The sequence below is a fragment of the Oryctolagus cuniculus genome, chromosome 10 (assembly GCF_051225735.1).
Source record: "Oryctolagus cuniculus isolate XC-2025 breed Fujian yellow rabbit chromosome 10, ASM5122573v1, whole genome shotgun sequence".
NCBI lineage: Eukaryota > Metazoa > Chordata > Mammalia > Lagomorpha > Leporidae > Oryctolagus > Oryctolagus cuniculus.
In genome coordinates this window covers 101,543,480-101,565,474 of record NC_142876.1, presented here as the reverse complement: position 1 = coordinate 101,565,474, position 21,995 = coordinate 101,543,480, and the positions used below count along the sequence as shown (strand labels likewise).

Genomic DNA, 21,995 nt, shown 5'->3' with positions numbered 1-21,995 from the left:
TTGTTTATGTTTGGGAATTCAGATGTCTATAGTAGTTTCTTCTGCAGTAGCCAAAGACAGGAAACAATCCAAATAGCCATTAACAGATGAATGAACAAATACAGATTGAGCATCCCTAATATGAAAATAAAAATGCTCCAAAAATGAAACTTTTTGAGCACCATGACAATCAACTGGTAAAGTCTATGCAAATACTTCAAAATCTGAGATATTCTGATAGCTGACATTGCTAGTCCCAAGTATTTTGGATAGGAGTACTCTAGCGGAATTCTCATAGAACAGCATACTTCTGAGCTGTGTAAAATGAATTAACTGCTCATGTAAGCATCATTGATAAATTGCAAGCACCACAGGGATAGGGACATATCATTAAAGGGGGTGAAATAAATATGGGGATGTCCCCCTCCATTTTTTTTTAAGATTTATTTATTTGAAAGATAGAGTTACAGATACGCAGAGGCAGAGAGAGAGGTCTTCCATCTGTTAGTTCACTCCGCAAATGGCTGCAACGGCAAGAGCTGAGCTGATCGGGAGCCAGGAGCTTCTTCCAGGTCTCCCATGTGGGTGGAGGGGCCCAAGGCCATGGCTATCTTTCACTGCTTTCCAAGGCCGCAGTACAGCAGCTGGGTCTTGAACCGGTGTCCATATGGGATGGTGGTACTGCAGGTGTCTTCACCTGCTATGACACAGTGCCGACCCCATCCCTCTGTTTTTAACTCCCATGAAAATGAATGTGGAGATATATAAGTATCTCCTACAAAACTTGTAGGAAGAAAAGATGAACAAAGGGCCTTCCTTCCTTTCGTTCATTCTTTCTTTTGTTCTTTCTTTCCGGACAGTGAGAGAGAGACAGAGCGAAAGGTCTTCCTTTTGCTGTTGGTTCACCCTCCAGTGGCCGCCGCGGCCGGCACACTGCGCTGATCCGATGGCAGGAGCCAGGTGCTTCTCCTGGTCTCCCATGGGGTGCAGGGCCCAAGGACTTGGGCCATCCTCCACTGCACTCCCTGGCCACAGCAGAGAGCTGGCCTGGAAGAGGGGCAACCGGGACAGAATCCGGCGCCCCAACCAGGACTAGAACCCGGTGTGCCAGCGCTGCAAAGCAGAGGATTAGCCTATTGAGCCGCGGCACCGGCTCCCCTTTCTTTTTGAAAGAAAACTGGAGGTAATGTTTATGTAATATAAAAGTAACCATTTAAAGTGTATGCTTCACTGGTGTTTGGTACATTTACATTGTTGTGCAACCCTCATCTCCGTCTAGTTACAAATTATTTTCATTGACCAAGTAAGAGATCTGGTATTAGTTAAGCAGTTACTTTCCACCACTCCCCCACTCACCCCATGGCCATTGGCAGCCACTGATCTTTTCTCTGTCTGTGGATTTATATTTGTATATGTCACATAAATGGAATCATGCAATATATATGATGTTTTGTGGCTGGCTGTGTTCACTGTATATTTCCAAGGTTCATCCAAGTTGTAGCATAGGTCAGTTGATCATTCATTTTTTTTTTTTTTTTTTTTTTTAAGATTTATGTATTGAGAGGTAGAGTTATAGAGAGAGAGAGGTCTTCTATCCACTGGTTCACTCCCCAGATGATCACGATGGCCAGAGCTGCACCGATCTGAAGCCGGAAGCCAGGAGATTCTTCCGGGTTTCCCAAGCATTTGGGCCATCTTTTTTTTTGCTTTCTCAGGCCATAGCAGAGAGCTGGATTGGAAGTAGAGCAGCTGGGGCCTGAGCCGGCACCTATGTGGGATGCCGGCACTGCAGGTGGCAGCTTTTACCCTACGCCACAGTGCTGGCCCCAATAACTCATTTATTTAGGGCCAATTCAAAACTGTAGCTGTTTGCTGCCATTTTCACAGAAAACAACCAGTGCCCAGGATGTAGGGAAAGGGTTGGAAGAGGTTCCACCCAAAAATAGGCCAGGTGGAGATTCATAGAATTTAAATTAGAGGGCCGGTGGCCTCACAACTACAGAGTGAAACTAAAACGGGCTGGAGAGCAGCTAGATGGAGCAGGCCTGTCGGAGTCTTCACATCTCACAGGCCTGTGTCAAACCCAGAAAAACCAACATTGGAACAGGAAGGACCAAGGAGGCGGTCTTGTGGAAAGTTTCACAGTTCTTCCATGTTGGGAGGTGGATAAAGTTAGAGGGCACCATGAACTTTACTGATTTTGGAGAAAAATGTATTCTAGTGTTGAGAGGTCACAAAAATGCCACAGACACTGTAAAAGGCTATGCGGGGATACAAAGTTTCATGAAGCACAGTGTTCACTGACCATAGCAGGAGGGATCATGCTGCTGATAGAGAAACCATGAAATCCAAAGGGATTTCCAAGAGGTAATAACTCTGAACCAGTTAGCTAAACTTGACCCCAGGTGGACAGCCTGGTGAGATTCACAGACAGCAGCAACCTTGGAATGTCACATTAAAAAAAAAAAAAACCTGAAAACAAGTAGCTAGAGGGGTATGAAACCACCCCAGGGATCTCGGGAATTGAGGACAATACTGGGGGACAGGTGGGCAGATATACAAGAAACAGCACCAAAGAAGTTTCCTGTTCAGCAGTCACTGTCAAGGGGAAGAAGCTCTAGGAGGCAGTTGAAGAGAGCAAAGATGGCGTCCTGGAGGCTGGATTGGAGGAAAGCATGCATACCACGCTCTGGTGATGAATTGCTCTCTGCAATCCACGTGGAGAGGGTGGCGGATAGGGGTGGGTGTGTCACTGATGGAGGGTGTTGGCTGGAAGAACCTCACATGGCCACCGCAGGGAAATATGTGGCCTTTCGATCCCCTAGGGCTCTTTCCAACCTAGATGGGAAGGCATAGAGTAGGTCCACTGATGCCTGGGTGGCAGAAACCACAAGGCCTTCATATCCAAAGTGGCTCTTTTTGTATAAGTGTCAGCTGACAGGACAGTCTAGTTTGTCTTCCATAACATGGGGTCCATCCTTAGGTGGGCAGGTCTTCTTGATAGGAGACCAGCTGTTCAGCTTTTGAGGGTTTTTCTGTTCTCTGTGAAAGCTTTCCCTGGAGGAACCCCCTTGTCCAGGCCCAGGAGAAGGAGATTCGGCATTAGCCCTCCTCCCAGTCATGACTGTAGGGACTACATCTGAGCTGAGCTGTCCCTGCATTGGGCCTCTGCCCTAGGAAGGAGGTAGGGAACACAGCAGCAGTGGAGTCGCTGGTCCCCTTGATCCTGGAGGACCGCCGTGAGGAACAGTGAGACTCCCATCTTCCTCATCTTCCGTATCTTCCCCCTCAGGCAGTGGAGGCTGTAGGGACAGTTTGCTATTGGTAATTCTACTTTTGTTTCTGCGTGTGCCTGTGGCAATGGCTGCAGTGGGATTTCTTTTTTTTTTTTTTTTTTTTTTTTTTTTGACAGGCAGAGTGGACAGTGAGAGAGAGAGACAGAGAGAAAGGTCTTCCTTTTTGCCGTTGGTTCACCCTCCAATGGCCGCCGCGGCCGGCGCGCTGCTGCCGGCGCACCGCGCTGATCCGATGGCAGGAGCCAGGAGCCAGGTGCTTTTCCTGGTCTCCCATGGGGTGCAGGGCCCAAGCACCTGGGCCATCCTCCACTGCACTCCCTAGCCACAGCAGAGGGCTGGCCTAGAAGAGGGGCAACCGGGACAGAATCCGGCGCCCCGACCGGGACTAGAACCCGGTGTGCCGGCGCCGCTAGGTGGAGGATTAGCCTAGTGAGCCGCGGCGCCGGCCTTCATTTTTTTTTTTAAGATGTAATTATAGTGGCTGAGCCGGCGCCGCGGCTCAATAGGCTAATCCTCCGCCTAGCGGCGCCGGCACACCGGGTTCTAGTCCCGGTCGGGGCGCCGGATTCTGTCCCGGTTGCCCCTCTTCCAGGCCAGCCCTCTGCTGTGGCCAGGGAGTGCAGTGGAGGATGGCCCAGGTGCTTGGGCCCTGCACCCCATGGGAGACCAGGAAAAGCACCTGGCTCCTGGCTCCTGCCATCGGATCAGCGCGGTGCGCTGGCCGCAGCGCGCCGGCCGCGGCGGCCATTGGAGGGTGAACCAACGGCAAAGGAAGACCTTTCTCTCTGTCTCTCTCTCTCACTGTCCACTCTGCCTGTCAAAAAAAAAAAAAAAAAAAAAAAAAAGATGTAATTATAGTGGCTGGCGCTGTGATGCAGTAGGTTAAAGCCCCAGCCTACAGTGCCAGCATCCCATATGGGCACCAATTTGAGTCCCAGCTGCTCCATTTCCAATCCAGCTGCTTGCTAATGTGCCTAGGAAAGCAGCAGAGGATGGCCTAAGTCCTTGTGCCCCTGCACCCATGAGGGAGATCTGGAAGAAGCTTCTGGCTCTTGGCTTTGGATTGGCTCTTCACAGCTCCTGCTGTGATGGCCATTTTGGGAGTGAACCAGTGGGTGGAAGACTCTCTTTGTCTGTCTCCACCTCTCTCTATAACTCTTTCAAATAAATAAAATCCTTTTTTAAAACAGATTTATTTTTTTATTTGAAAGTCACAGTTACACACACACAGAGAGAGAGAGAGAGAGAGAGAGAGAGAGAGGGGTCCTCCATTCGACAGTTCACCCCCCAACCAGCCGCAATGGCCAGAGCTGCGCTAATCCAAAGCCAGGAGCCAGGAGCCTCCTCCGGTCTCCCATGCAGGCGCAGGGTCCCAGGGAACTGGGTCATCTTGTACTGCCTTCCCACGACACAGCAGAGAGCTGGACCGAAAGTAGAGCAGCCAGGTCTAGAACCAGCGCCCACATGGGATGCCAGTGCCCCAGGCCAGAGTGTCAACATGCTGTGCGACAGCACTGGCACCTATAATAAATCTTAAAAAAAATTTTATTTTATTTGAGAGAGGTACATAGAGAAAAAGACAGAGATCTTCCATCTGCTGGTTCAAATTGCCATATGGCTTCTGTGGTCAGGGCTGGGCCAGTCCGAAGACAGGAGCTTCAGCTGGGTCATGAACTAGTTAGTGCCCATATGGGATTCTGGTATTACGGTGGAAGCCTTAACCACTGTGCAACAACAGCAGCTCCCTCAATTTTGCTTATTTTTTTTTAAAAAAATATTTATTTATTTATTTATTTGAAAGTCAGAGTTACACAGAGAGAGGAGAGGCAGACAGAGAGAAGTCTTTCATCTGATGGTTCACTCCGCAATTGGCCGCAATGGCTGGAGCTGTGCTGATCCGAAGCTAGGAGCCAGGAGCCTCCTCCAGGTCTCCCATGTGGGTGCAGGGGCCCAAGGACTTGGGCCATCTTATACTGCTTTCCCAGCCCATATCAGAGAGCTGGATAGGAAGAGGAACAGCCGGGTCTGGAACCAGCGCCCATATGGCATGCCAGCGCTTCAGGCCAGGCTGTTAACCTGCTGCACCACAGTGCTGGCCCCAATTTTGCTTATTTTAAAAAGTCGACAGTTTAATACTCTCTAGGCTATCCAGGAAAATGTGGCATCTATAAAACATTGAGAGACCCATTAGAGACAAAAAACAAAAGGGCTCATGGAGTGAATTATAGGTTTACCAAATTTAAAAGATATTCCATAGACAGGTCAGAAGACAAAATCAATAAAATCCCAGTGCAAAGCCAAAATACATGGGAAAAAAGAGGTATAGATCAATTCAGGAGATCCAGAAGCTACTCGAACTTTTGAGAAGTGAGGGGGAAAAAAACTGATGGTAGAACATTTCTGGGAGCTAACAAAAAGAGCAGTCTATAGTTTTTATATTGAAAAGGCTTACCACTGGTAGAGTTGTCACTGAAACTTCAGAACAAGACTAGAGAGAAGATGCTATTAGAGTCCATAAAGATGTTTCTTCTATAAGAAATGGGAATCAGACATCTCATAGAATGTGACAGCCAGAAGACAGTAGAGCATGTTTTCAAAGTTCTGAGATAAAAAGTGGTTTTGAACCTAAAATTCTGTCACTGCAAATAAGCTCATTTTTAGACATACAAGGACTCCCACAATTTATTTCTCACACCTTTTTTGAAATAGTTACATGAAGATAAAAATAATAAAAGAGGAAAATAAAGAATATGAGAAATGGGTTGTATTAGTATTCCAGTGGGGGAAAAAAAGGTTGTCAACTATAGAGCAGTCCTGCCAGCCCAAATTTCAGCGGAATTTTGGTGGGATTAAAGAAAAACTTCTTAAGGATGGGAATGGGGTGAATTCCAAGCATTAGATAGTATGAGGAACCTAGAAGACAGTTGGAGTATGATGAAGAAACCATAGAACTCTTTATTAAGGGTTGAAGGAGGAGGTTAGAATTTTCATGTAAAGCCAAAAAATTATGCCTGTAAAATATTGTGATGTAAAAATAAAGCCACATGTAATTATAAGCAAATAATGTATTTGTGCCTAACGTGTGAATATTCTCCTATGGGTAGTTCAAAGTACATTGGAATTGCAGAGAAGAAAATGGAGTTCTGGTCCTGTGAAAGATGTCTTAAGATTTTAAAAAAAAGTAACCGATAGAAGAACTAAAAATAGTGATTTAAATATCTGAAAATGGAGATTTGAAAGGGAAGTAGGGAGCAGTAAAAGTAAGCTAACTCCGAAGAGAGAGAACCTAGACAAAAGACTGGAAGAGATTGCTCCTGGGTAGGAAGCCTGGTGGTGGAGAGGAATGGAGTGGCAGTTATGTGCATTTTTCATCAGTGCGCTTTTAGTGAACCCTTTTGATTTACTTTGTTCACTGGAAATTTGGGTAGATTAAGAATTATTTCCCAGTAAACAGATGCGTGCTGGGTTGCTTCAGTTGTTTTAACTTTTGGGTAGCTTTTTGGGGAGATGAGAAGGGTCGGGGGGATTTGACCTCTATCTTAAAAAACTGAAGTTTCTTTTCATTTAATTTCTTTCCTCTCCATTTTTAGAATGGTGAGAGATGAGATAGTAAATAAATAGTGATACATTTCCTACTCATACTCTAATATGGCCACTGAAAATAACATTTCGTCTTGCTCTGTTGAAAGACTGAGTGGCTTCTCTGGATTCCAGTGTGAACTCCTTTCTGTTGCTCTTTGCCATGACCTATGTAAACTTGATTTTTGACTCCTCAAAAACACCTGTCATCTCCACCCTTCCTACAACCCTCAGGAGCCTTCAATTTTGCTTCTGTACTTTGTATCTTCCTCAGAGGATCTGTATGTGTTAAATTATGCATCCCCAAAGGCTTGGAAGTCCTTGGGTTCTGTATGTACTCAGAATGGTATAGGGTCTGGTAATGTAAAACTGGACCACAGAAGACAGGCAGGCAGAAGTGGCATTAGCATGGGACCTAGTGCTGGCACAGGCATTGTTGCAAGGACTTGGGAATGGCAGAAAAGGTAACAGTTAAAAAAAAAAAAAAAGCCCAACTCCCATTCTGTTTCTTCCATTTATGGAGTTCTAGTAAAGTAGGATTATATGTTTTGAGCGTAGTTAGGAGCGTAGTTCAGGGTAGCTTCTACCCTGTGTGGGAAAGCAGCTCTGTCTTTGAAACATGCTGTTGAGATCCTGGCTTTGACATGAACATGTCCTGGCTTCTTGATGTCTTCCCTTTTGAGAAGGGGAGGCCCAGGATGGACTGCTTAGCTGCTGTTCTTTGCCTCTTCATGGTAGCAGTAGCCAGAAGAGATGGAATATTGTTTGAAATCATTTGTGTAAAAGATGGGCTTGTGGCTACAGAAATGGCAACTCAGCTTTTAGTCCTACTGTTTGCAATTCATTTGCTGGCCAGTCCCATCTACATTTCTTTTGATTGTGGTTGGTGGATGTGAATTTGACTTACAGGAGTGGTAGTCATCTTGCCTACCTGGCATTTCCCTGGAAATCTGTTAGAATTCTAAAAGTGTCTGTAACCAGCCTTTTGTACTAAGTACTCGGCAGAGGGTTTTCAATTAAAAGTATCCTAAAGGATATGCTTGCTGGGATTTATTTCACAGTAATTAAGAGGGTGGGGGGAGGTTGGAATGGAAGTGCACTAGACCTGGCCACAAGTGGATGTTGAAGCTGTGAGATGGGTACATGGATTTCATTAAACTGTTTTTCATAATAAAGTGTACACTCATGGTCAAAAAATGACTCATTTTTTTCATTATAATTTGCATAAATAACCTTTAATTGAGTGAGGTCTTTTTTCTTTGGTTTTGACTTTCATGATCAGGAGTCATAGCGGTTAGCATTGAATGGTTAGACTGGCGAGGGACATCTTCAAATTTATGTTTAATAATCAGATTTAAAAGGATAACACATGGATTCCTTCATTATTGGTCAGCTGTCCCTCCATGGACCTCTGAAGAAAAAGTGAAAGGGGGTAAAGTTAAGGTGCCAGACACCTGACCTTTTAGAGGTTGAGAGTGTGTGGGTTTGAAGTATGGGAGAAGTGAATCTGACCACTTCAGTGTGGATTTGGAGGTGAGACTTCCCTAAGGTCAGAGCATTCTGGGACTCCACCACCACTGCCAGTGCTGATTCAGCCCCATTCCGGACTGGTGTGCATGCACCCTTTGTCTCTGTGCTTTAACCTGTTTCTTTTCTCTAACCCTTCAGTATCTTAGTAGTTCCATCCCCTGTGATCCAGATCCATCCATCTTGATCTCTTCAGGCTGTATTTCCTGTATCATGTTCCTTTCTACCAGGCTGAGAAGCTGGTCCACAGTTTACTTCTTTTCTTCATCTCTGCTTTTTACTAAGTGACTACTAGTATTTGTTAATAAATGTGATTGGACCACGAAGTGGCTTAACACAGGCTGAGGCATGAAGACCCATTCATGTAGCCTTAAAAGATTTCAGGCAGTTGGCAAGTAAGAATTCTAAATAAAAATTGAAACTACCACCTGTATTTTTTCAGGCCGTTGATGCTCACTGCCATCAGCTGCATCCTCCCTATGGCACTGGTAAGTGTGGGAAGGGCTGGTGACAGTTTTGGTGGGCTGATGGATTTCTTTTTTCTGGGGTAAAAACTATTTGTGAGCTCTGTTATTAATTGGTCCCTGAGGTCTGGACAGTTTGAGTCAGCTGTAGGAAAAGAAAAAGATGAAGAAGCAACTGATCATGTTCAAGAATTTATCCTTGGAGCATTGTTGTTAGGAACAGAAGTTACTCAGCATGTGTCTTGATTCTTACATATCATTAGTATGTTCCGTACACTATTTTAGTAATAAACATATGCTGTCCAAGTACTTGGGTATGTTGAATAGTAGCTTAAATTTTCTGACATTCTTAAAGCATTTCTTCTGAAGATAGTTCTTGGCTTTGAGAAAGGATCCTGAATGTCAGATGTGCTTACCGTTTCCTTTAGTAGCAGGATTTATCTTCCTGTGAATTACTTTGTGGTCAGGGGCTCAAGTGTTTGTTCCAATGATAAACTTAAATTCTGGTAGAGGCTTGTGTGAATTTTGGTGGGAGGAGTTTGTTGGTAGGAACCAGAAAAGAAATTTGTGGCTGTCATTTACTCACACTTCAGGTGGATTTGGGACTTGTGATTTGAAAAATTGTTATCATAGTCTGCTTTCTGCTTGGGAACTTATTGGAGAAAAGACACACTGAATAAAATTGAAACAGCAACTGCCGAAGTGTTTGCCCACCACTAAATGCTGTTGGAGTTGTTTTATCTAAGATCCCAAAAACCTCTGCTTTCTGTTTGTAGTGAGTGGGGTCAGAGGCCACATAGTTTTTATCTTATCAATGTAGTTTCCATTCCAGACTGATAATTTGATTTCTGAAGTCTAACACCCTTAGATATTGGAAGAAAGTACCTCTAGAACACCTCATGAAATGCCAAGGTTGTGGTTTGTGTGTGGTTCACAGTGTCAGGAACTGCTTGCTCATAACAGCAGCTGAAATGTGTGTTTCATTACATCCCTGTGAGAAAAATTCTTAGTGTCATTGGCCCATTTACTGAATTTCCCTATTGTTCCCACTCTGCACCCCTCAACACTGCTTGTGAAGCAGAATTAGCATTGTATAATGCATTTACTCTGTTCTTTATAAAAAAAAAAAAAAAAAACCAAGAACAACAGCAGGACAGCTTCATTCCCCAGCAACTGTCTGCTCCTTTAGACGTCTCCACAGTGTAATCAGGTGGTACTGCCGAACATGTTTGAGGGCCTGTGTCAGGGGAGAGAACCTTTCAAGCACAAGCTATTGAGGGTAAGAGAGAATGCTTGCCCACAACCTTTGGGAAGTACTGATGATGGGGTGCAAAGCCTTTCTTGACATGCACAAAGTTAAATGCTTCCTGAAATAAAAACCTGAAAACCATTTGAGGGTTATAAATGCATTGGCAAAACACAGCGATATTGGATTGAGGCCTCTGGGTAATGCAGAGCAATGTCTGGGGAGATGACAGCTCAGGTGACCCCACAGTTCATCCAAGTTGGAAGGAAAGCTCCCCAGCAGTGTCTCACACATTGTAGTATAAATTTGGAAAATCCAGGGGAGAGGGAAGAGAGGCAGGGGTGATGGGATGTACTTAGCCCCTGCCCTGACTCCATCTTGGTCCCTGTAAAAGCCTTCTCGGGGCCACCCAGAGACTTGAGGGCACCCTCACTCTTTGGTGACCTTTATGTATCTGCTTGTCTGCCTTTACCATCTCGCTCAGTCTATACTCTGTTTTTTAGCTCCTGATAAAATGATGAGGGAATTCTTGCGTTTGGGGGTTGTGTTCCCACTGATTAGGCTCAGGAATGAATGTGATTGCTTAGAGACAAGCCAGGGAAGGAAAAGAAGGCAGATGTGAGAGCAGTATCTTATGGAACAGCAGTATGTCAGGTAGATTGATCAACAGCGAGGCAGTCAATGGAGTAGGAAGAGGGCTTGCTCAGGAAGATTGGGAAAGAGCTAGAGAGAACATTGTGAAGTTTTCAGCATTTTAGACCTGGAAATGACAATAGCTATATAAGAATCCACAGTGTATAATCAATTAATCGTTAGTCAAACTGCATTTAAACTGAAAAGGGGAATTTTTCATTTTGAATATTTCTTTTTTTTGTTTGTTTTAAAGATTTTATTTATTTATTTGAGAGGTAGAGTTACAGTGAGAGACAGAGAGAAAGGTCTTCCTTCCGTTGGTTCACTCCCCAAATGGTTGCAACGGCCGGAGCTGTGCCGATCCGAAGCCAGGAGCCAGGTGCTTCTTCCTGGTCTCCCATGTGGGTGCAGGGGTCCAAGCACTTGGGCCATCTTTTACTGCTTTCCTAGGCCACAGTAGAGAGCTCGATTGGAAGAGGAGCAGCTGGAATTAGAACCGGCGCCCATATGGAATGCCAGCGCTGCTGGCGGAGAATTAACCTACTGCAGCATGGCGCTGGCCCCCTCATTTTGAATATTTCAAGTAGAAAGTTAAACTGAAGTACTTGATATGGTAGTATAAGGTTCAACTGTATATGTTGTGATATTTGCTTATGAAAGTGATTGCCATTGAATTAAGTTTCTCAAACTTTCCTCTCTTTTATTATGAAAATTTAAACATTCAGAGAAGTTTAAACAATTATACAGTGATCTATTGTATACCTATTATGTGGATTATACAGTTGCTTCATCAGTTATCTATCCCTCTGTCAACTTTATTTTTTAAAGTTTTATTGAAGTGTAATGTATGTGCCCTTAAATCCATCCATTTTGAAGTATACTATTTTGTGAGTTTTGATAAATGCGCAGTTCTAATTTTGGAACATTTTTGTCATCCAAAAAGTTTTGTTGTATCCATTTGCCGTCATTCCCCACTCCAGCCCCAAGCAACTACTGATCTGTTTGTATAGTTTTGCCTTTTCTAAAAATTTCATATAATGAAGTCATGCAGTATGTAGCCTTCGGTTGTCTGGTTCTTAACGTGTGTGTGAGGTTCATCCATATTACATGAGCAGTACATTCCTTTTATTACTGAATAATGAGTTTTGCCTTGTATGACTCTTCTGTATTTCGTTTATCCATTCATTTACCAGTTGATGGACATTTGGGTTGTTTCCACTTTTGGGCTATTAGGAAAAATATCCATTTATGACCATTTGTGTCCAGGGATTAATGTGCAGATATGTTTTCATTTTGTATAAATTGCTAGGTTGCAGGGTAAGTGTATATTTGACATTGTTAGAAGCTACCAAATGTAGCAGGTGTTGAGTGCAGCATTATAAACCACTACTTGGGATGCCTGCATCCCATTTTGGATTCTTTGTTCGAGTCTTGACTACTTTGCTTTAGATCCAGCTTCCTGCTAATGCATCCTGGGAGGCTTCAGATGATGGCTCAAGTGCCTGGGTTCTTGCCATCCAGGTAGAAATCACTTATGTGGTCTGGCTCCTGGCTTCAGTCTGGCTGTTGGCAAACATTTAGAGAGTGAACCAGCGGATCTAAGATCTATGTGTCTGTAGGTAAAAAATGAATTAAAAAAAAAAAAAAGAAGAAGAAACTGCCAAACTGTTTTCCAAGGTGGTTCTATTATTTTATGTTCTTACCAGCATTATGTAAGGTTCCAGTTTCTCTGTATCCTTGCTAACACTTGGCATTGTCAGTCTTTTGGATTATAACCATTCTGGTGAATGTGAAGTGATAGTTTGTGGTTTTAATTTGCATTTCCCTAGTGACTAAAGTTGTTGTTATAAATGTGTAATTGACGGTCTTTCCTTGGGCTTATTTGCCACTCATACATTTTTGTGTGTATGGTAAAAATGTTGGAATCTTTGGCCCATGGAAAAAACTTGGGTTGTATGTTTTATTCTTGAGTTGTGAGTGTTCTTTATATATTCTGAATTAAGTCCTTTTTCAGATATATAGGACTTGCAAATATTTACTCCCATTCTGTGACCTGTTTCTTTCTCCTTTATTTATTTGTTTAAAAAGGCAGAGTTAAAGAGAGACTGAGAGATCTTCCATCCACTGGTTCACTCCCCAAATGTCCGCAGTGACCACGGCTGGGCCAGGCTGAAGGCAGGAACCCAGAACTCCACCCAAGTCTCCTCTGTGGGTGGTTGAGGCCCAAGGACTTGGGCCATCTTCCACCAGTTTCCCATGCACATTAGCAGGGAGCTGGATAGGATGTGCAGCAGCCAGGACTTGAACTGATGTCCATATGGGATGCCAGCATCTTAGGTGGTAGCTTAACCTGCTGTGCCACAACACTGGCTCCTCTCTCTCTCTCTCTTTCTTTAAGATTTATTTATTTATTTGTCAGGCAGAGTGACAGAGAAAGAGACAAAGAGCTTCCATTTACTGGTTTACTCCCCAAATGGCTGTAATGCTCAGCTCTCGGCTTGGCCAAAACCAAGAGCCCATAACTTCATTCAGGTCTCTGTGTAGGTGGCAGAAACTCAAGTACTTGGGTCATCTTCCACTCCCTTTCCAGGAGCATTAGCAGGGAGTTGGATTGGAAGTGGAACAGCTAGGACTTGAACTGGAGCTCTGATATGGGATGCCAGCATGATAAGTCTTGACTTTATATGCTTCACCACAATGCTGGCCTGTCTTTCATTTTTTTTCTTTCTTTCTTTCTGTCTGTCTGTCTGTCTTTTTGACAGGCAGAGTTAGACAGTGAGAGAGAGAGACAGAGAGAAAGGTCTTCCTTCTGTTGTTTCACTCCCCAAATGGCCACCATGGCCGGCGCACTGCGCCATTCTGAAGCCAGGAGCTAGGTGCTTCCTCCTGGTCTCCCATGTGGGTGCAGGGGCCCAAGCACTTGAGCCATCCTCCACTACCTTTCTGGGCCACAGCAGAGAGCTGGACTGGAAGAGGGGCAACCGGGACAGAATCTGGCGCCCCAACTGGGACTAGAACCCGGGGTGCCGGTGCCGCAGGCGGATGATTAGCCTAGTGAGCCGTGGCACCGGCCTGTTTTTCATTTTCTTAATGACATCTTTTGAGGAGTAAAAGTTGTATGTGTGTGTGTGTGTGTGTGTGTGTGTGTGTGTGTTTCCTTCCATTTAAGAGCAAGAGAGCAAGAGTGAGTGAACTCATACATCTGCAAGTTCACTTCTGAAACGCCTGCGATGGTTGAGGCCAGACTGGGCCTAAGTTGGAAACCAGAAACTCAATCCAGGTCTCCTGTGTGGGTGGCAGGGACCCAGTGACTTGAGCCATCACTGCTACCTTTCAGGTTTGCATTAAGAGGAAGTGGAGTCAAGAGCCAAACAAGTCAGGAATTGAACCCAAGCACTCTAATGTGGGATGTGGACGTCTTAACCAGCGTCTTAATTGCTAGGCTAAATTCCCTGCCCCAAGGCCCGATTTTGATGACATTCAACTTACGCTTTTCCTTTTAAGGATTACTATTTCAGAGTTATAGCTAAGAAGTCTTTTCCTAACTCTAGATTGCAGAGATTTTTATCTACATTTTCTTTCTAGGCAAAGTTTTTTTTCTTTTTCTTTTTCTTTTCTTTTTCTTTTTTTTTTTTTTTTGACAGGCAGAGTGGACAGTGAGAGAGAGAGACAGAGAGAAAGGTCTTCCTTTGCCATTGGTTCACCCTCCAATGGCCACCGCGGCCGGCACGCTGCAGCCGGCGCACCGCGCTGATCCGATGGCAGGAGCCAGGAGCCAGGTGCTTTTCCTGGTCTCCCATGAGGTGCAGGGCCCAAGCACCTGGGCCATCCTCCACTGCACTCCCTGGCCACAGCAGAGAGCTGGCCTAGAAGAGGGGCAACCGGGACTAGAACCCGGTGTGCCGGCGCCGCAAGGTGGAGGATTAGCCTAGTGAGCCGCGGCGCCGGCCTTCTAGGCAAAGTTTTTACACTTTAGGTTTTTCATTTAGATTTTTGAACTGTTGTAGCTTTTGTGTGATATGAAAGGTCTGCGTTCTGTGTTTTGACTGATTGTTACAAATAATTATTCAGTTACCCCAGGAGCATTTGTTGAAAAGATTGTCCTTTCCTCTGGTGAATTATGTTGGTATCTTTGTTGAACATTAGCCATAATGTATGAGTTTACTTTTGGATTCTTGTATTGTTCATTGATATATAATTTGTCTTCAGCCAGTATCCCTGCTGTGTTGATTATAGCTTTTTAAGTGGTAGAGGCCATTTGTACATTTATAACATCATTCACAGGCGATACAAAATTGTTAGATTAAAAGTTAGGCTGCTATATAGATTCACTGAATTTCAAATCAGATGGGCAGACCAAATGGTTTCTGGGCTTTCTTTGGTGTTCCCCTCCCCTACTTTATAGTAAGGCTTGGAGTTACGTGGTATAGATCTTTGAACTTCGCTCTTTTCCAAGTTTGCTGTGGATATTCTGAATCCTTTACAGTTCCACAAATTGTAAGATCAGCTATTGGCTTGTACACAAAGGCTTGCCATGATTTTGATTGGGATTTTTATTTTGGTTGATTTTAATTGCTGTGCTCAGTCTACAGTTGTGTTGTCCAGTATGGTATAGCTTGACCACATATGGCCATGGAGCATTGGAAATGTGGTCAGGTTGAATTGAGATGTGCTGTAAATCTAAAATACACACTTGACAGAATGAAACAAAGGATAACAGTTTGTTGATAATTTTTTATGGATTACAGGTTGGAGTAATAGTTTTAATGCAATGGTTAAAATAGAACATATTGTGAATTTTACCTGTTTAAAATTGATTTTCTGTTTACGGCTCTTAAAGATAAATTTGATTTTTTATTAGGTTTTTTATACATGTGTTGACCTTATATTTTGTTACCTTCCTAAATGCATTTATTGATGACTTTAGTAGTTTGGAAGATTCTGTTGGGATTTTTACATAAACATTCATTTTTTTTTCCCCTTAAATAAACAGGCATTCTCACTACTTCTTTTCCAATCTTGGTATTTTATTTATTTTTCTTGCCTTACTGCACTGGCTAGGGCTTCTAGGATTTTTTTTTTTTTAAGATTTATTTATTTATTTGAAAGTCAGAGTTACACAAAGAGGAGAGGCAGAGAGAGAGAGAGAGAGAGAGAGGGATCTTCCATCTGATGGTTCACTCCGCAGTTGGCCACAAGGGCCGGAGCTGTGCCAATCCGTATCCAGGAGCCAGGAGTTTCTTCCGGGTCTCCCACGCAAGTGCAGGGGCCCAAGGACTTGGGCCATCCTCGACTGCTTCCCAGGCCACAGCAGAGAGCTGGATTGGAAGTGGAGTAGCCCGGACTAGAACCGGCACCCATATGGGATTGCCAGCGCTTCAGGACAGGGTGTTAACCCACTGCTCCACAGAGCTGGCCCCAAGGATAATGTTAAATGAAAGAGTAAGAGTGTACATCCTGCCATTTTTTTTTCTCTCAGCATTGACAGTTTCGCAGATGTCCCATATCAGATTCATGCAGTTGATTTTTCTTCCTAATTTGAGAATTGTCTTCAGTGAGTACTAAATTTTCTCAAATGAATTTTCTTCATATATTAAAAGGGTCATTTTGCCCCCCTTATTTTGTTAATTCAGGGCATTAAGGAGTTTTTTTTTTTTTTTAAGATTTATTTATTTATTTGAAAGAGTTACACAGACAGAGGAGAGGCGGAGACAGAGAGAGAGAGGTCTTCCATCCAATGGTTCACTCCTCAATTGGCTGCAACAGCCAGAGCTGCGCTGATCCAAAGCCAGGAGTCAGGAGCTTCTTCTAGGTCTCCCACGTGGGAGCAGAGCCTCAAGGACCTAGGCCACCTTCTACTGCTTTCCCAGGCCATAGCAGAGAGCTGGATCAGAAGAGGAGCAGCTGGGACTAGAACCGGCGCCCATATGGGATGCCGGTGCTTTAGGCTAGGGTGTTAACCGGCTGCGCCACAGCGCCAGCCCTATGTGTATGTGGTGTGTGTGTTTTAACAGTGAGTTCCAGGGCCAGCGCTGTGGCTCATTTGGTTAAGATTCCACCCACGGCGCCGACGTCTCATATGGGCGCCGGGTTCTAGTCCCGGTTGCTCCTCTTCCAGTCCAGCTCTCTGCTGTGGCCCGGGAAGGCAGTGGAGGATGGCCCAAGTGCTTGGGCCCCTGCACCTGCATGGGAGACCAGGAGGAAGCACCCAGCACCTGGCTTCGGATCGGCATAGCTCTGGCTGTAGCAGCCTTTTGAGGGGTAAACAACGGAAGGAAGACCTTTCTCTCTGTCTCTCTCTCTCACTAACTCTGCCTGTCAAAAAAAAAAAAAAAAAAAAAGAAAAGAAACACACACACACACACACACACACACACACACAAAGCAGTGAGTTCCAGTGATTCTTTACTATGAAGGTGTAAAGTTTGTCCTGTTAGTACTGGAGAGGTTTTAAACAAGGTAAGAACTGATCCTGGCAAGATATGTGGGCTCTGTAAGAATTGTCTGTTACTGGGCTGGCACTGTGGCACAGTGGGTTAACGCCCTGGCCTGAAGCGCCTGCACCCCATATGGACGCCTGTCGAGACCTGGCTGCTCCACTTCCAATCCAGCTCTCTGCTATGGCCTGGAAAAGCAGTAGAAGGTGGCCCAAGTCCTTGGGCCCCTGCACCCACGTGGGAGACCAGGTGGAAGCTCCTGGCTCCAGATCAGCGCAGTTCTGGCCGTTGTGGCCAACTGGGGAGCTAACCAGCGGATGGAGGACCTCTTTCTCTCTCTCTCGGCCTCTCCTTTCTCTCTGTTTAACTCTGACTTCCAAATAAATAACTAAATCTTTTTAAAAACTTTAAAAAAATTGTCTGTTCTTACTGGGTGTCAGGATATACTCATCCTGAGAATAACAGCATAGAGGGGTCCAGGAAATAAATAGGCAAACCCATTAGGATACCCTTCCATCTCTAAGTGATGGGGAGGCTTTTCTGATGGAAAGGCTTGAGGAGAGGAAGGTCTGGAGACTGGGCACTGGAGTGGAGGATGAAGGGTTAAGGAAGAGGAAGACATGGGAGAAGAGGCCGAGAGTTCTATGTAAGGAAAAGTGGGAATGTAGTGCCCCCCTCCCCGAGAATTTTAAGTGTCAGAATCTACCATCAAGATAAGCATAATGGTTTTTTAATTTGGTGACAAGGGAGTTTATGTTATGTGGCATATGTGTATAAAGAAATATTTATTTTTAAATAGTGATCTTTAAAAAAAAGTTTTGTTTATTTGAAAGGCAGTGACAGAAGGGGAAAGAGAGAGAGAGACAGACATCTGCCATCCACTGGTTTGCTCCCCAAATGGGGCTGGGCCAGGCTGGAGTCTGGAGCTTCTTCCGGGTCTCCCACATGGGTGCAGGGGCCCAAGCACATGGACCATCTTCAGCTGCTTTCCCAGTAACATTTGCAGGGAGCTGGATCGGAAGTGGAGCGGCTAGGACCCATATGGGTGCCCGCTCTGCCACAATGCCAGCCCCCATTGTCAGCAATTCTGAATAGATTAAAATTCAGCAAGGAAAATAAAAGTCATGCCAAATTATGAACAAATTAAAATCAGAAATAATCCAAGGATTTTTTAAATTTATGATTTTGCCAGTAAGACCTACTAAATTTTCTAAAGCATTTATAAATTATCAAATATGATGCTTGTTTTTGCTTGGTTTATGAAAAGCAGAGAGACAGCGATCTCCCATCTACTGCTTCATTTCCCAGACGCCTGTAACTGCTGGGTCTGGGCCAGGCCAGGCTGGGACCTGGGAACTCATTCTGGATCTTCCATGTGAATGACAGGGACCCAGATGCTTGTTTCCGTGGTGTGTGTTAGCCAGAAGCTGGAACCAAGAGCAGAGCCAGAACTTGAATCAGGCAATTTAGTATGGGATGTGGGCATCCCAAGCACAAGCAGCTTTTTTATTTTTTTAGGATTTATTTTGTTTATTTGAAAGGTAGAGAGAGAGAGCGCACTTCCATTCACTGTTTCATTCCCCTAAATGGCTTCAGTGGCTCCAGGCCACAGCCAGGAGCCCAAAACCCCATATGAGTCTCCCACAAGGGTGGCAGGGTCCCCCAAGTACTTGGATCATCATCTGCTGGATTTGAAGCAGAGCAGTCAGGAATCAGAACTACTCTCCTCTATGGGGTGCTGGATTTGCAAGTGGTGGCTTAACCCGCTGCACCACTATGCTGCCACCTCCCTACCCTGGCAGCATCTTAACTGCCATGCCAATATCTACCCAGAAGTAGATTCTTGAGATTAGTTTGAGTATGTACTTTAACTTGATTGGGGATGGAGATAGGAAAATAATAAAAACAAAACAAACAAAATCTTTACTATTGAGTCTGTTTAAATTGGACAGCGCTCTCATACGCTATTTGACTTCTCAGATGCCCACAATAGCAGGGCCAAAACTAGGAGCCAGGAACTCAATCTGTGTGTCCCATATGGGTTGCAGGGAGCCAACCACTTGACCTATTACCATCCTGTTATGCATGAGTGGAAAGCTGGAGTTAGGAGTGGAGCCAGGAATCAGACCCAGGCAGCATCTTAGTGCCGAAGCCAAATGCTTGCCTCTGTTGTACCCTTGATTATGGTTGTTGGTTTTTTTTTTTTTTTTTTTTTTTTGACAGGCAGAGTGGACAGTGAGAGAGAGAGACAGAGAGAAAGGTCTTCCTTTTTTTTGCCGTTGGTTCCGCACTGATCCGATGGCAGGAGCCAGGTACTTCTCCTGGTCTCCCATGGGGTACAGGGCCCAAGCACTTGGGCCATCCTCCACTACACTCCCTGGCCACAGCAGAGAGCTGGCCTGGAAGAGGGGCAATCGGGACAGAATCCAGCACCCCGACCGGGACGCAAGGTGGAGGATTAGCCTATTGAGCCAGCCGTGATTATGGTCTTGTGTTTAGACTGGGGTGTGATTTCTCCAGCAGTATAATGGAGATGGAATATGGAATGAGTTTGGTGGAAATAGTAGCCCATGTACATTGAGAAAGGATCCTCTTTGGCAACCTCTACCATGGAGAGAACAATAAACCCCGATTCTATTACTAGAGACTCAGATCACTCTGTAAGTTGCCCTGAAGCTGAGATGTGGGACAAGAAACTTTTTACTTCTTCGTTTCTAGTCTTTTCCTGAATTAGTGTTTCTGGAATAGGAAAAGCATTCATAAATAAGTATGACGTTAAAGCCTGCTATTATGTGTCCTAATAGAACCGCAGATTTATTGTGAACATGGCATTGTGTGTATTCCTTCCTAAGTCATTAGTGTTTTTTTCTTTCCTTTAACTAACAACAGGCTGTTAGTTCTTGATCTGAACAGCCCAGCAAAGGTTCTTATGGATTCTGCTGAAAGCTTTTCTCTCCACAGTTGAGCGCATACCAAAGAGTAACAAAGGGTGGAGGACTCTCTCCAGAAAGGGTAGAATTACAACGTGTTGGTGAGCTCCTTGAATATGAAATGATAATGGTATGAATACTAGTTCTTTTCTGAGGAAAATCAGTGTTTGCACTCAGAGACAGATTGTATCTTTAATGTGGCTTACCGTCAGCCATAAGGTTTGTCTTGGCTCTTCTGCCAGATGGCTCAGTGGCTGCCGCTTCCTCTGGAAAATGTCTTGGGGTGGGATGTGAGGAGGAGTATCCAGTTCTCTCTTGTGACTCACCTCTAGGAGGAGGTGGGCTCCCTGCTGAGACTATTTAGAACAGATTCTCTGGAGTGCCATTCTCTTGTTGTCTTCCCCTGTCCCTTTGCTACTTTTGCTTAGAGGATCCCTTTGAAACATGATCTTCCTATAAATTTTCCCTGGAGTCCATTACTGGGGGAAGTGCACCAACATTGCATTTTGCTTGAGTTAATGGCCTCAGAATCCATCAGATTTATAATGGATTTATTGAGGGAAGGAATCTCTCATCTTTTGTGTATTGTTGACATATGTGGACAGTTCTTTCTCCCTACTGCTGTGATGTACAAATCTCAGTAGCACCTCCTAAAGGCGGCTTTTGGGAGGTACATCCACCTGTCGTGTGCCTACTTCTTTATATATAGTGATGTATTCTTGGCTATTTGCACTAAAAATAGATTTATATTACTCCACTGTCAGTTTATAATATATATTTTTAAAAGACTTGTTTATTTATTTGAAAGGTAGTGATATGGAGAGAGGGAGAGACAGAGATTTTCCATCAGCTGGTTCACTCCCCACATATTCACAACTGCCAGGGCTGGGCCAGGCCAAGGCCAAGAGCCTGGAACTTCATCCAGGTCTCCCAAGTGCCCAGGTGCTTGAATTGGCATTCCTGTAGGATGCCAGTGTTTCGGGCTGTAGCTTAACCAACTGCACCAGCCCCAGTATCTTTTTTTTTTTTTTAAGTTGGATAAGCAAGTTTATTTGCAAATTTGGGCAACATACATAATTGACCTAAAAACTTCAATAGTAGAATCCCAGTATCTTTTTTGAAAAAAGATTTATTTAGGGGTTAGTGTTGTGGCACAGTGAGTTAAGCTGCTGCCTGCCACCCCAGCATCCCATATGGGGCTCTGGTTCAAAGCCCAGCTGTTCCACTTCTGAACCAGCTTCCTGCTGATGGGCCTGAGAAGGCAGTGGAAGCCCCTGCAACCAAGTGGGAGACCTGGAGAGAATTCCAGGTTCCTGACTTAAGACTGATCCAATCATGACCGTTGCAGCTATTTGGGGAGTGGACCAGAAGATTGAAGATATCTCTCTCTGTGTAACTCTGCCTTTCAAATGAAATAAATAATTTTTAAAAAAAGATTTATTCATTTGGGAAATACAGAGAGAGGGAGGGAGGGGGAGAGAGAGATCTTCCATCTGTTGGTTCACTCCCCAGATGACCACAGTAGCCAGGTTTGAGCCAGGCCAAAGCTTGGACCCAGAAATACCATCTGGTTCTCCCATGTGGGTGGCAGAGGCCCAGATATTTTGGCTATCTTCCACTGTCTTCCCAGGTACATTGGCAAGAAGCTGGATCAGAAGTGGACCAATTGGGGCCAGCGGGTAAAGCATCCTATAGGGGCACAGGTTTGAGTCCGGGCTGCTCTACTTCTGCTCCAGCTCTCTGCTGTGGCCTGGGAAGGTAGAAGATGGCCAAGTTCTTGGGACCCTGTACCCAAGTGGGAGACCTGGAGGAAGCTCCAGGCTCCTGGCTTCAGAACCAACAGATTAAAGATCTCTCTCTGTCGCTCTCTCGCTCTCTCGGCATCTGTAACTCTACCTTTCAAA

At 44.6% G+C, this 21,995-nt stretch overlaps 1 protein-coding gene across 15 annotated transcripts in view; it reads left to right on the top strand.

Moving 5' to 3' along the window:
- ARIH2 (ariadne RBR E3 ubiquitin protein ligase 2) overlaps positions 1-21,995 on the top strand; it is a 62,095-nt gene that overhangs the window by 17,689 nt on the left and 22,411 nt on the right. For 5 of the 15 annotated variants that reach the window (XR_016214838.1, XM_070050826.2, XM_070050828.2 and 2 more), the window contains one exon: positions 8,824-8,869. The exons of the other annotated variants lie outside the window; for them this stretch is intronic. Coding sequence is in view for 3 of the 5 variants with exons in the window: in XM_070050826.2 (XP_069906927.1) it covers positions 8,831-8,869 (39 nt within the window). In the remaining 2 variants the exon portion in view is untranslated. The remainder of the gene's footprint in view (positions 1-8,823; positions 8,870-21,995) is intronic. 15 annotated transcript variants of the gene reach the window in all.